The sequence below is a fragment of the Augochlora pura genome, chromosome 6 (assembly GCF_028453695.1).
Source record: "Augochlora pura isolate Apur16 chromosome 6, APUR_v2.2.1, whole genome shotgun sequence".
NCBI classification, from domain to species: domain Eukaryota; kingdom Metazoa; phylum Arthropoda; class Insecta; order Hymenoptera; family Halictidae; genus Augochlora; species Augochlora pura.
The window spans coordinates 18,652,718-18,667,347 of NC_135777.1; the positions used below are offsets into that span (position 1 = coordinate 18,652,718).

Here is a 14,630-nt window from a genome sequence, read left to right on the forward strand (position 1 = left end):
AAAACAACGCTCGGTCAATTTTGCTACGGGACTCGCTAAGTTTTCGAGGGGATGGCGGATCGCAGTTTATCGAAACCACACGATGCCACCAGGATTTCGTTTAAAAGGAACCTGTTCGCGATAGCAATCACTTCGGCCAAATGCACACATATACACTTCGCCGTACTTCTAAACATTCTACTATTAAAAAGTACTTTGCAATTTAAATTATAACAGCTACTAATTTTGAAGTATTTAATGAAAATTTGTAGTTTTTCTTCTTGTTAGAAATTATTGATTGGAGAATAAAATTATAAGAATTATACGCGTATGATGTTAGCTAAAAAGAAACTGCATTTATTCAACGATAAAAGCGTTTCCAACTTTTACTAAATATTTCAATGCATAATATTTATTACAAAAATGCTTCATTAATCATAGGAAAAATAATCATACGAATTAAAGATATAATATTTTTACAGAATAATTGTTCTGTCACGAGTTTGTGACAGAGAATGAGCATTGAGCATGACAAAAACGAACATTATTTTTCTCGAAGCACAGTTCCGTAAATTGCTATCCGAAACGGTTCCTTTTAATCGAGATCCCCCGGCCACCGTGTTCCCCGAACTCTACAGTTCGCCGCCCCCTCAAGTTTCATTAGAGACAGCTTCATTTACTGCATTATAAGTGGTGGAGCTTAAGTGTCGCTGCTAAAACGCTAGGCGGATCTGAGAAACTGGGTATCGTACCATGCTCAACTCTCCTCGTGCCACGGCGTTACGTGGCCACGATGCTCTAGGAAGCTGTACGGTTCGCTTGCTTGTTATGTTCGTTTAGTTATTCGTTTAACGGTACGGAGAAACTGTGCGAAAAAGTTGAACATAGCGGTGGTGACATAACAATATGATAGAAGCTGTAAATAGAATAATACGAAGTTCCAGTGTCGTGGTAGTTGCTAACAGGGGTAGATCGATATTACCAAACATTTTTAAGGACAGTGAGAGAATGTTGATCGTGTCTGTTCTAAGTGACGATTGTTTTCCTCCGTACTGTCTCGCGGATCTACCGGTCGTTGCAAATCTTTCCTAGATCAAAGGTAATTTAACAATAAACGTTGTTCGATTCGTACGAAGTACAGATATCGCTATAGGAAGAAGAATGCTTGGAGAATCGTACGATTTAATCGACGTCGAATAGCATCGGTTGCCGAGACAGTAGAGAGGGAAACGCTAATGAAGGATGACATGAATCGTAATCGAAACGAGGTAAGAAAAAAAAATGGGTGAAACGAGAGAACAAGAGATGAAGTATGGTTCTCTTCGAATATAGAACGAAAATAATGAACATATCCAATACCAAAATCGTAAAAGTGACTATCATGGCAAGGTGATAATATATAATATTATATATAATATCAAAAAACACTGCATAAGCCACATTTCAGAAACGGATCATAGATTCCTCGGTCGAATGTTATCGAAGAAAGCGGAATAAAGGCAAAGTGAATGTGATATATATATAATACCGTAAAAACCGTTTATATATATATAGTATATATAAATGTTTCATCTAAGGGCTAAGGTTTGTCGAACACAGTGCCATTAAGATTGATCAAAAAAGCGTTCGTTTGAATATAATTCAATCGGTAATCGAAAGCGAACTAAGATGGTTGCATCCATTAGAACAAAGTGATATGAACTCGCACAAAAAACTTGTGAGGATTCCAAAGAAAATAATGGAGAAAAATATCGAGAGAAAAATCGGAGGAAACAATAGTAATCGAAACGTAAAAGATCGGATCTTCGGTTAAAGTTCGCGGGTGACGTAGCAATCCATTTAGCAACAAATTTCTGCGCCGGTAGCAAGCTCTGCGTCGTAACAGAGAGCGAACGGTGTCGCCGCAGCGCAACAACTATACGTAACAGGAACAAGAACGTGGAACGAAACGAATACAAAAAAAAAAGAAAGAAAAGTATCATCGAACAAAAACATCTCTGACAAAAATCAAAGGAAAAAAAAACGGTGAACTGTCTCGCTAGGTTCGCTAATATGTATTCAACGTCATGGCCAAAAATCGTAATGCTTGCAGAGCGTATCAAAAAGAGAAACGGAAAAACGAAAAACAGGAAACGAAAATAGTGAAAAAGAAGAAGTATTAATTCCCTCTTGCGGGGAAAGTCGTCAGAATTACCTTTTTGTTGGCGTACTTATGGTAGTACCAGTTGGATATTGTTAAAAGAAGTTATTATGAACAACAGTAACAGTGTTAATACCATGTTTGCCAGAAACGATTCGAGAAATTAAGATGTACAATAATAATAAATATGCTATCGTAATATGTTAATTTGCAATCGAGACGATACAGTTCGATCAAATGGATTACTACAAAACGAATAGTCAACTAATGGATGATAGAATGACATGTATGAGTGAATCTCGTGTTGAACAATTGAAAAATAAAATACTTCGGTTTTCAGAATCGATCGATTTCTTTTTCTCTTTTAGCTGATTTTTTTTCTCTTCTTTTTGTGCACCGATTGGATTTCGATCTCGGATCATCTATGATTTCGTAAGCGACATTCTACCATAAACTTTTTATCTGATCGTTGAAATGTACAGGCTGTCTTGTAATTGGACCAACAAAATTATCCTCAGATTACACTAACAAGTAGAACAAGTAAATCACAGTCATAAACCGCATTCAATTCAATACTAATTTTATATTAACTTTTATCTTGATAAAACGTTATTTATTATGCCATGAATTATAAGACAACCTGCGTATAAATATAAAACTGTAATATGTACAATGACTCACAAGGATATTCGTACAAGACGAAATTTATTCAATTCAACTTCAATAATCTTATCATAGTATTACAAAATTCAAGTAAAGATTTCGGACAAGAAAATTTATTAAGAACTTTACTTGACGTGCAAACATTCCACGCAGAAACACTATCGAGAGATCAATAAAATCGAGTTGAATCAATTTGTTTTTCGAATAGGAACACTTCTGTGAGCCACTGTTGGTGATCAGAGCGATTAGGAAATCATAGAACGGTAACATTGATGAGTTCGGCGTTACGAAGTCTCTAATAGGAAGATTAGTTGAGTTTGGAGTGTGCTTACCGATTCCAAATGGTTTAGATGGGGTGGTCACGAAGTTTTCGTCGTTTCTTGTGTGGCCAGTAGATGCGCGACGAGGGTGCAGCATTCCGTTTAACTCGCTGTTGAGATCCGTCACACTTTCGGATCGAGTGACGTTTAGTGAGTCCATTGAGGTGTCGGATCTCATGATCTGTAAGCATCGATGACGTATAATACATTCAATAAACTTGTATCAGACGCATTCTCCACTGAACGTCCATTTTAAAGTAGAAGTAATAGTGGAGAAGATGAAAAGTGAAGATTTTGGGAACGTTATGGAATTTATCTAAAAACAATTATCTAAAAATTCTACTAAAAATGATCTCAAACAGAATTCGATCAAATGAGTAATGTCGCTGATGATCTATGTACAGCGCAAGTTAGTGGCGCAAATTATGATTAAAATAATCTAACTGTATACAGATTTATATAATGAGTTCGATGATAATTTAAACAAGGTAAAAATTAGTTCCAACAGCATTGAATGGTAGAGTAATTGTTATAAAAATAAAATAAAAATCAGCGTCAAAAGAAAAGCAAAATTTCAGAGAAAGTCTGTAACAAAATAAAAGGAGAAAACGGAAAAAAATGAAATTAAACGAAAAGCATACAGTGCGTCCAAGACGTCGGAGGGGCAGTAGTACCTGCGAGAAGTTGGGCACGCTTGCAGTCTTGCGCATTAGTGGTTGACCTTGTGCTTGCAGCAACTCTTTTACCGCAACGTTTTGCCGTAATCGGTCTAGAGTTAGGATACTTTCCACCGCCGAGACACCGCGCGTATATTTTTCTAAATAAAAATACGTCACGTGAGTATCAATAACGAAAACTAGCTGGCTTGTTCTTAAATGTATAATTTCAGAATCTATAGATTATTTAGCAGACTCACCGATGTACGTTTCTCCATCGCACAAACTGTTGTCCTCTCCGCTGGCAGCAATCTGTGCCAAACTCTCGCGATCTTCCAGCTCCTCGCTAGCCTTTGGTATATTAGACACTACCTCGTAGGTGACGCCGGTTTGGGTCTCACAGTCGGTGCCGACGATTTTCTTGAACAGTCTGTCCCTGATGCTCTGCCTCTTGTAGATGTTGAGGTTCAGTCGTTTACGCAGCACGAGGTCCATCGGCGCCGGATGCGACAGCCTGACTGTCGTCTTTACGATCAAGAACACTCTCTCGTTCGCTGCAAAAACATTTTTAATCAAGACTTTCCATATTCTTATAAAACAACACCATCCTAGTTTGCCTAAGTAAAGATTATAATCAAAGTCAGACAAAATTATGTTATCTGAGAGTTACAATTTCATAGCTTCAACTAGTCTGCGCCTTCCACTTCAGTTTTAGCGTTGGTTCCTTTATCGAATCTAATCTAAATAGTTAAAAGTTTAACCAGACTGCTAAAAAGTTAAAATCTACAGATTACAGCTAGTCCCACGTCAGAAACCAATACCAGACTTCACTGAAGATAGTAGACTCACCATCTGTGACTTTGTTCAGGTGTATATTGTCGTGTATACTAGAGTCCCAAGCAGCGATGGCACAAACATCTTTCTCAACGCGTCGAATGATTGGTAGATTGTAGAATTTGTTGCCGTGTTCCTTCGGTAAGATGGAGTTCAATCCAGTGACAGAAACTTCTTCCCCAGACTGGTGGGTTGAGAGATCATCGGCGTTGAGATCAAGGAACAGTACAGGTATGTGCGGTTCCATGCCTGGTGGAGGGTTCCAGTCAGCAGGTGCGCCAGGTATGCCTGATCCTGCCGCGGGAACCAAAACTGCATTCCGTTCTTCCGTCAAACTGACCCATTGATCCACCAGGCTCTGTTCACGTTCTATGTCTTGTTCTGTTTTGTCTGTGATAGATGAGAGATCAATGTTAGTTGTATCGCCACCATAGTATTGTACCACAATCTTCTAGGAGTTTCATATTATTCAGTAATCTATTCATTAGTTACCACGCGATTGACCCCTGTACCTTGTTTATTAATAAGCTTCTGTATCTGCTGGTCCAAGTACTGTCTCCTCCTCATCAAGGCTTCGCTCCATTTTTCTCTGAGTATGCTCAAGTCCTCATCCTGATAACTGTCCAATGGAATCTGAAGGCGATTCCTGACCGACACACTACCGACTGCCACGTTTAATATCGATTGACAAATGATCGGCAGTGTTCCAGAGTTTTGTACTGGTTTCACGCGAACTTGTATTCGCCGTTGCTGACCCTGTCGCAGCTGATAAATGCCGCCTGCGGAAAACGCTGAGTTCGCGTCGCTAGAGGAACCTATGACAATTCGAATTATTCGAATTATTCAAATTATTAACACACACACATATATTTATATATAATATAATATTTATTTATTATATATTGAATAAAATGTAGGGAATGCAAATTTATTAGAAATTTACACACCTGTCCACGTGTTTCGTTTTACGGATACTTCGACAGGCGCGTACTCCCCTTGTTCGTTCAGTTCTTGGATCTCGACCCAAAGCTCGATCTTCCGCGTCAATTCAGACCAACGATCAGCCAAGGATCTAGCTTTGGCTAGCTGTTGCTCTACCTCCCACCCTGGTTTGCTCCGGGAGAAGCCTGCGCTTCGGTGGCCCCAGACTTCTATACTCAAGGCACCCTCTGCATATTGAAAAGCATAAAGCATTGTCACATTGTCTCCATTGTTAGACTGTGAAAGCCTAGTGTATCCTATGCCTATTCAATGAGATTAGTAACATCACAGTTTAACAAGAAGGATGTTCACAATATTACTACGCCTTAACAGAGAAGATTGCTCTAAAAACTAAAATCTATCTAATCTAAATTATTTCTAAAATTATAAATAACAATAGATTGCTAAAATCAAGGTGCAAACTGTGAAACTAACGATGCACTTGAAGGATTGCTTTACCAGAACAGTGTTCCATGAACTCCTCCGTAACGGGCACAACAAAGTCATTCGTGTGGTTGAACTTGAACGCCAATGAGTCCCGCTGTCCGGCCTGGCAGTTCGAGTTCAGTTGCTCCGAGTTGTCCACCGCCGGGACCACGATTGGCTCCGGGTGTCCACAGAACATGTACTGGCAGAACACGTAGTGGCTCAACGACAGCGGCAAACCGGTCGCTTGTTTGATTGTGACGCGACAAGTGATGTGACTCGACCCGGAATAGTCCTCGGGCTCGGACGAAGTCGAATCGGCCGAGGACTCCGAGGCTGCCTCGCACATCCGATCCTGAGGAAAATGACCGGATATACGGCTGATCTCGATCTGCAGTCGTCCAGCGACTTCTCCCTGTTGGCTGATGATTGGCGTGTGATAGTCTAACCGGACGTCGTGGAACAGGACCTCTAAGAATATGTTCGCCACTCCGATCAGATTGTGGTTCTCCTGGGACTCGTAAAACGGATCCTGCGTCTTCCCCGGTACTTCGTCCTGAGTGAAAGGAAAGATCAGGTTTGTTTCTGAAGACGAGAGATGAGGTGAAAAAGAAGATGGAAATATTCTTGGATCTTAGATATTTAAAAAAAAATAGGAGTTCTTATTTTTATCAGCATGATATAATAGCTGAAATAATTTTGTATTACACTGAATATGGTTTATGATTAAATTTAATAAATAATATGATTGAATTGATTTTTTAGTAGTTGCTTAAGGCTAAGTACTTGCCTTCATGGCAGGTAATCGTTGACAATTATTCGGATCTTTCCAGTCCTCGTACATTTCTCTCATGTCGACCAATTTGTTCCCTAGTTTTTCCATCGACCACACCTGGCTGCCCATGTTTGTCCTTTTGACTAAGATCGCGGGCTCGCTGACGAACGCGCCCCGCTGGAAAAATACACTCTGCTTACCGAAGAGTGCGAAAGCAGAACAAGCACAAATAAATAAATACAACGAAAGCCAACTGAAAGTACAGGAAATTATAAAAAAAAATTAAAGCAATTGAACTAAACAAAACTCGCCACAGAATTTGATAAAGAACTGTACTGACAAAAGAACTACGAATTTCCTCCGATCACATCGTAGATTTTTAAATTTTTCTGTAAAATGTTCTCAAATCAGGATAAAGTTAAAATACTTAATCTCTTCTAAATCTTCTAAACTCTGTAATCCCTTAGAAACTATAAAAGCTTTCATTAAACAGAACGCAACTTAAGCAATTAATTCATACTAATTACAGTGCACAAAGTCTGCAATCTAAATTGTACAAGTGGAAACAATTAGGATACATAAAATAGCTATACAAATACAAAATCAACGATTTACATACAACTAATCTAATTCATCTACTATTGTAATATCTTAATGGATATAGCGCTTTCACTGTTCCGACTGCACTCTGGCGAACTGAACAATACCTTTCTGTTCGGACTCAAATTGTTCGGCGGTATTTGCAGGGTCACACTAAATTTCGTCTGCTTGCCCATTTCCTCCGCCAGGAAGTTCGCCTCCTGCACCAGGGAGTTGGCTTTCAAAATGTCCGCCTTTAATTGACCTAAGCTCCTCTTGAACATCTCGTCCCTCTCCTGGGCCCACTTTTCGACGCGCATCTGCGTGGTCGGCGTGCAGGCCGGCAACTTGCCGCTTTGACTGCCTCTTAGAGGATCGTAGGGTACATACGGTGAATACGGTGTCGACGGCGACAAGATATTGCGTAGCTGCTGGAACTGCCTCTCGTATTCTTGCCTCTGCTTCTCCAGCGCGACCTTTTGATCAATGAAAAGCCCTTGTTAACAATCAGCCTATTGAATGCCGACTATGGTGCCCGAGTGATTTGAGGCCAACATGTACAGTTCACTAATACTAATTCATTGTCGCACGAATCTCGAACTTCTCAAATTGTGCCAACACAATAATGGCTATGCCAGCTCGAGTTGGGGGTGCATTACTGATTTGTTGTTGTTTACACGTTGCGCGAACTAACATTGTTACGACACCGTAAGTGGAGCATTAATATGCCATTTTCATTTAAGCAAGCAAAGTATGTGTGACCTTTGTCACAAAATATTCATAAAAATAGGGCAATTTGTATGGTATTGTCGGTAATAGGAATATAAAAGACCAATTATAGAAACACTATTGAGTGACATGTTTTTGCCAAAAATAGGCTACATATTTATGAAGTTCAAGTGGGTTATCTTGCACGTGGCAAAATAATGTTTTTAATCCTTGATCCTTAGAAACTGTGTTACACCGAGGACAGTCTTAGACATATTCCTTCAAAAAATGATAAAGAAATTAATGAAAATTGAAAAGAATAAAGAACAACTCCCAGACGCCTTTCGGGACCCTTCCGGTGGCCACACCTGTTTGTCCTCCTCGTGTTGTTTCTCTAATCTCGCGATAGCCCTCTGTATCGGATCGTTCGACAGCTCGTTAAGCATCAGCTCTTCCCTCGCGAAGTTGTAATCGATATTCTGCGCGGGTGTCTGCGGCTCGCTGTTGATCGCTGCGGACGAAAGACGCACGGTTATATTCCTCGGGAGATGATCAGCCCCCGCCAAGTAATTCCTTAAAATCGTAACCGGAGGCCTCGGCACAGACTCGATCGTACCTGTTGCGCTCCTGGGACAGTTAACTCGGAAGAAATGATGATTTCCCCAGACGATCCTGTCGCCGTGCAACAACGGCGTTTTTTCGACGACCTGTGTGCCGTTTACGAAACACCTAGCACCGTTCAACGGCGTCATGTACAGCCCGGACTCTTCTATCGTGATCACGCAGTGCTCAGGGAGGATACCCAAACCGTGCAGCTGGATGTCCTGGTCCAGTTTCGCGGATCGACCGCCTACCAGTGTCCTTTCCTAATTTTTCACATAAAGGAGCATCTTTTAGTTTATTATTATCATTAATAATACTAATAAATTATTAACAGTTTGCGTTTTTGACAAGGAAAAAGTTTGTGGAATCTCTAGTACTCGCAATCATTAAAATTTGGATTGTGGAAAAGAACAGAATGGAACTTCGGACGTGTCATGGTGTACTGGACGTTTTACCAAATATTGGACAAAGTTTGTGAACAGAAGATCTGTAGACTGAACAGTAGGGTACCTTCAGGTAATACACCAGCAACTCGTTCAAGCTGGGATCGTCGTTAAGGTTCACAAGATAGTACTTGTTCTTCTCGACTTGTATACCAGAAGCCTGCACGCTGATCCCCATTTTCTCCAAGGCTTGCTGCCTTTCGTGTTGCAGCTTCTCAGTCTTCACCAGCTTCTCCTCCCACGTCTGCGACATCTCCTTCATCAGTCGTTCCGACTGCGACAGCTTCTCCGTTATGTCTGTGCGTTGTTGACCCACTATCGACCCTTGTCCCTGCAGACACAGCAGGAGAATTGCAGGATTAGTCGAAGAAACTAATTCTCCTGCGGTCGCCAGGCTACTAGCTTCCACCCCTCCTTTAATTAATTTACCAAGCCGAGAAGAAAATAGGTCCATTCGTTGTTCTATCCTATTTAGATCCGTCTTATTCGAAATCGTTAAACTTATATACAGTTTGATCTTTAAGGGGGTGTTTTGGCTTAAAATTTTTAAAAAGTAATTCGTCTTTTCATTTTCAATAAAATAGAAGCATCTTAGAAGTTGTGTGCAGAGCGATATTGTTAATTCGTAGGATTACTTGGAAAATATTTTTAAAATGTTTCCACGATATCGCGAGTTTTAGTTGAAAAGTTGCAATGGCATCTTGATAAAATGTTTGCAGATAGTCAAGATTGCGATACTATTTTGGATAAACCACAGATCGATATTAGAGAAAATGATTCCTCATTCTTTCGTGGAAACAGTGAACACAATTCTTGTAAAACACTCTCAACTTTTAATTCGAATGCGTGTTTAATAGTTTCGCGAAAGAAATCACAGACATTTTTTTCTCTTCTATCCGAGCCAGAATATTCTCTTCAAGCCAGTACAACAATTAAAACTTGCCCGACTATAAATGTTCGACTAAAATGAAAAGTTCCCGCAGCCTTCTGATGAATGATGACCGAACACCTGATACTCCTGTCCATTATAGACGAAACTTTATCAATTAATATTTATCAGACTTCATTACTAAAGTTTCTAACTTTAACGCTTCGTCACGGCTGATTCAGTTGCACCAACTTCTTTCCCTCGAGCTCCGAATCTCTATGAATTCAAATTTCTATGATCTTATTGTTGAAACGAGGAACTTCTTCCTCCAATTACGGACTTCGTTCAGTTTGAAAGAAAAATATCGTGCTCCTGCATTAAATCTCGAGAGAATTTGAAGCGTCTACGGAAGCCGTGTTATAAAAATAATAAAATTCAATTTTTTTAAGATTTGGTATCCGATACCCATTTTCCACGAGAACACCTGCGATTTCAATAACAGCGGAACCAAGAATTTATTGAGTCGTTGATCACGGAAACTTTTTTATAATTTCAATAACAGCAAAGCAAAAGACCTTGTCGAGTTATTTTCTATTAAATCACTTCTATCGTTTCAATAAAAATTGTTTTCCACAAAAGCACCTCTATAGTTTCAGTAACAGCGAATTTGAAAGTTTGAAATCCGTCGGTGTCCACGTATTATCATTCGAACTTCAGGCGAACGCAACAGCGAGTCGGTAGTTATTTTCTAAGACCCCTTATCGCGGCGTTCGGCGTCGTTCCTCGTGACCGAATTTCATCTTTATTTACAGAAGATAAAAGTTTTTAGCGGCGGGAGAGTAATCTGAATAAGATTCGGCACGGAACCGAGGCCGCCGCAATGCGAGGTTGCACAAAGTCAACGATCCAGTGTTTACAGAGAGGAGCTAGAATCGTCTTACAGTAGCGTGTAGCAGCATCTCCTTCAGCGTTTCCACCTCCTGCCTCAGCTCCCGAATAATTCTTGCGTTCGGGTCTTCGTTGACCACCGCGTGATTAACGATCCTCTTCGCTCTGTCCGCGTATCGGAGGGTGGAAAGCGTTTCCTCGTAATTGTCCGCCGCCGGTGATATAGTGGCCACCATTACAGTTTTACTGTTGCCGCCAAGGTTATCCTAAAACCGAACAACAATATTTTCACACGTTGGAACCGCGAACGAGACAACCGCCATTAATCCGTCCATTCGATTTTATCGGCGGTTAGTCAAAAATAACAATTAATTTGAACAAATTGAAACGGGACTCGAGTTTCACGCGTTTTAAACACGATTGCCAATGTTACTGTTCGATTACTTCCGGTCGTATCGGCTTCACTATGGACATCAAGCATAGATAAAATTTATAATTAGTCGAATTAACATTAATTTGATTGATAAAGCTCTTTTCGTTTTTACCACGCAATACAATATTACAGGAGTTAATTAAAAGGATATATATCAAGGATTAAAAATACAAATTAATATCTAAAATTTTAGCTTCTAATGCAAATGGAGATTAACAATAATACAAAATATTATATTCGAATTTTATAAGCATAGAAAAAATTACGTCCAACGAGAGACGCGAAGTTTGAATATCGGAGAGTCCAGATTTGAGATTCGCGGGCTTCGCGCATTAAATATTTGAAAGTTTAGAAATTTAAGCGTCGAGATGTAAAGTTCTTGATGGAGGAAGTTAGAAACAGTTTTACGGGAGTTTTAAATTAAAGCTAGATAAGTGTTTTAATGGTTCTACGGCGGAGTAAGAATTTTTGGGGTATATACGTACCTTCAGGAGCCACGTTAAAACGGAGTCTCTGTACGGCACGAATTTGTCCTTATTCTTATTGCTTCCGGAATTCTGATCCGCCAGCTTCGAAATGACTAGACCCAACGTCGTTAGGGATCTGCAAATATTTGTTCCCCCGTGTATCCCGCGATCGATCACCAACAGACTCCTTCAAAACGAACCGAACATCCGCAAACATTCCTCGCGCAACAACTAAGTTTCCCACGGAGTTCATAAGACATCCGGTTATCCGTGTGCAACCCAGTCTCCCATCGCCGAATTTACGGAAACGCTTTATATTGGTTTTTGATGCGGCGTTCCCTCGAATTTTTGCTACGCAATCCGCGGATGACGCGTCATATAAAACAATTATTTAACGGATGTGAGATTGTGTTTTGAAGTAATCTGAATTATTTTGTCGAAGAATTGTTGAAGAAATATTTGCAGCTGAGTCCTCAAGCCCTTGACACTAAGTTCATCGGAGATAAAACTAGCATTTATATCTATATTAATTAATAGTTTTGATTATAATATGAACCATATGTAATTAGACCGATTGCAAAATAAAAATATAAAATATGCCGAACTAAGTCCTCTGGTAATTTTATTGCAGAAAAGTGCATCGGTTGACGCGAAAAATGGCCGACTGAATTACAGTCTACCTAGCCATCCAGCAACTACCACTAAAATGGCTGATAGCTAGTTGCCATTAAAATGGCTGACAGTTAGCTGCCACTAAAATGCGCGATAGCTAGGTTTCGCTAAAATAGCTGACATTTAGGTGTCGTCAAAATGTCCGGACGTCGTCCACAAAATGGCTGCGAGCTAGCCGCCATCAAAGCGGACGATCGCCAGTCGCCATCAAAATGATCGCCATCGAAACGAATTTCGCGCAATATTTTGTTCGTCACTTCGACAGTGCTTTCCATAGTATACACAGGTTCGGCGGACATCGAGGAGGACCCAGCTTGAATGCAAATGGAAGGAAGAGAATCTTTACTTGTTTATATTGCTTCCTTCTTTAAGCCTATCGCCCACTGCCCCAGTTTTCACAGCCCTTTCGCTCCCTGCTAAATCCACTAAGCTCATCCGGGAGACTTTCTCCCCGCTGACGCCGCTCCTCATATCTGTCAACGTCTGCGTCAGTATCACGGAGAACACGGCGTGCGAGCGGGAGCTCTCCGAATTCATGTTCGTCGCCGCCACCGTCCGCGATTTGTTGCCCTCTGCCATTAGATTGTCAATGTCCTGGAAAAAACAATCCAAGATGTTTAATATTTTTTCAAACCTTCTCAGAAAATATTTTACATTTATTTCCTTTAAAACCTTTAGCTCACCCTTAATTCGATATTATTTTTGCTAACCCTTAAATTCTATTTTTCTGAGAATTACAGCTGAGAATGATTTGGTTTATTTAAAGTATTTATTTAGAAACCTCCAAGTAGACACCTTGATCATGAAATAGAGCAACGACCAGTTTAAATTGTTTGCCAGGAGCTAAGCAGAGATGATCATTACGAAACTTCAAACTTTCGACATCATTTATAACAATCATTTGTCTCTAATACTAACAGCAATTGATTGTTACTAGATTATTTTTCTTATTTTAGAACTCTATAGTCTCTAACAATAATTTTGTAAAAGTACGAAAGTATCCAATTTATTATCTACTACTAATTATCCTATTTAAAAATTATCTAAATAATTTTTCATTTTAAAGTAACCATAAGCAGTTGGCGTTAATGCATCGCGCCAGAAATAAATCCAAAGCCTTAGTTTTCAAATTACATTTTCTCATTGTAATTAATTTCACAATTATGTTATATTGATGATAAAAAGTGTTTCATTTAATTTTGGGAACGGGAGGATGTGTCACTTTGCGGATTTGAAAAACGCATAAAGGAGACGTTGGCGCACGAGTTTTCTGCTAGACGCACAGCCAATCGAGAGTTATCACGCGTTACTGGTATGCGCGAAACGTGTTTGTTGCATAAAAGAGGCAGCCGCTGCCCTCGCCGTATGTAAAACGACCTGATTTTACTTTCTGAAAGGATCGTGTATCATTACCTCCGTCCGTTTAATGATCGTGCCTCGGCCGAACGATCGTTCGGAGCCATTTGATTCAGATCCGATCGTGATCGTGACGGTTCAATCAATTTGCTAAGGCTGTTTCGCGCACAGCAATAATTGTCTCGTTACTCGCTGAGTAATACAATCGATACGAGACGGGACCGCTTTGTAACTTTTATAATTCCGTTATCGTCGACCGAGAGAGCATCACCGTTGCCGAAGAACCGTGGATTGTTATCAAACGAACGTCCCATTAATTGAAGATGCGTGATATCGATGCACCCGGAACCGGGATTCTTTATTATTATCGAAATCGCTGTACCGCCGAGAGAAATGGAGCTTGCGGATAGAAAATTCAATATTACCTCGAAATCATTCTCCTATATATGTACGCAGTCGAATCAACGACGAGAATCGGACTCGCAACGATACGGAAATGAAACAAAAATTCTTCGGAAATCAAAGCTAATCTGGAAACGATGGAGTCGCGTGTGAATCATTAGGCTGCTTGGGGGGATACGGTTGAACGAGCGGCAAAGATCGGTCAGAGATTCCATCTCGATTTAAGAGTAATTAATTGCCCCGTTATTCGAAACCCATTAGCAAATGCGTAACACGGGGCATCGACGGTGGACGGACAAAAAAAATAGTCCGGTTGCTCGAAGAATGATCGCGTCGGTGTCGCGGACAGGTGATTTGTGGTGGTTAAAATTTCGTTATCGGCGGGACGGATTAAAATCGCGAAAAAATTGCACGCGGGGGGGGGGGGGGGGGGGGGG

At 40.3% G+C, this 14,630-nt stretch overlaps 1 protein-coding gene across 4 annotated transcripts in view; it reads right to left on the reverse strand.

The window, feature by feature from the left end:
• LOC144471741 (kinesin-like protein KIF13A) overlaps positions 1–14,630 on the reverse strand; it is a 136,812-nt gene that overhangs the window by 18,515 nt on the left and 103,667 nt on the right. For 3 of the 4 annotated variants that reach the window (XM_078184092.1, XM_078184091.1, XM_078184088.1), the window contains exons 5-19: positions 12,782–13,029; positions 11,782–11,899; positions 10,917–11,129; positions 9,175–9,438; positions 8,678–8,927; positions 8,430–8,572; positions 7,482–7,829; positions 6,790–6,966; positions 6,033–6,555; positions 5,540–5,761; positions 5,105–5,407; positions 4,608–4,982; positions 4,019–4,312; positions 3,777–3,919; positions 3,115–3,283 (exon numbers count right to left, since the gene is read on the reverse strand). In XM_078184092.1, coding sequence (XP_078040218.1) covers positions 3,115–3,283; positions 3,777–3,919; positions 4,019–4,312; positions 4,608–4,982; positions 5,105–5,407; positions 5,540–5,761; positions 6,033–6,555; positions 6,790–6,966; positions 7,482–7,829; positions 8,430–8,572; positions 8,678–8,927; positions 9,175–9,438; positions 10,917–11,129; positions 11,782–11,899; positions 12,782–13,029 — 3,790 coding nt within the window. The remainder of the gene's footprint in view (positions 1–3,114; positions 3,284–3,776; positions 3,920–4,018; positions 4,313–4,607; positions 4,983–5,104; positions 5,408–5,539; positions 5,762–6,032; positions 6,556–6,789; positions 6,967–7,481; positions 7,830–8,429; positions 8,573–8,677; positions 8,928–9,174; positions 9,439–10,916; positions 11,130–11,781; positions 11,900–12,781; positions 13,030–14,630) is intronic. The other variant, XM_078184089.1, reaches the window with a different exon arrangement.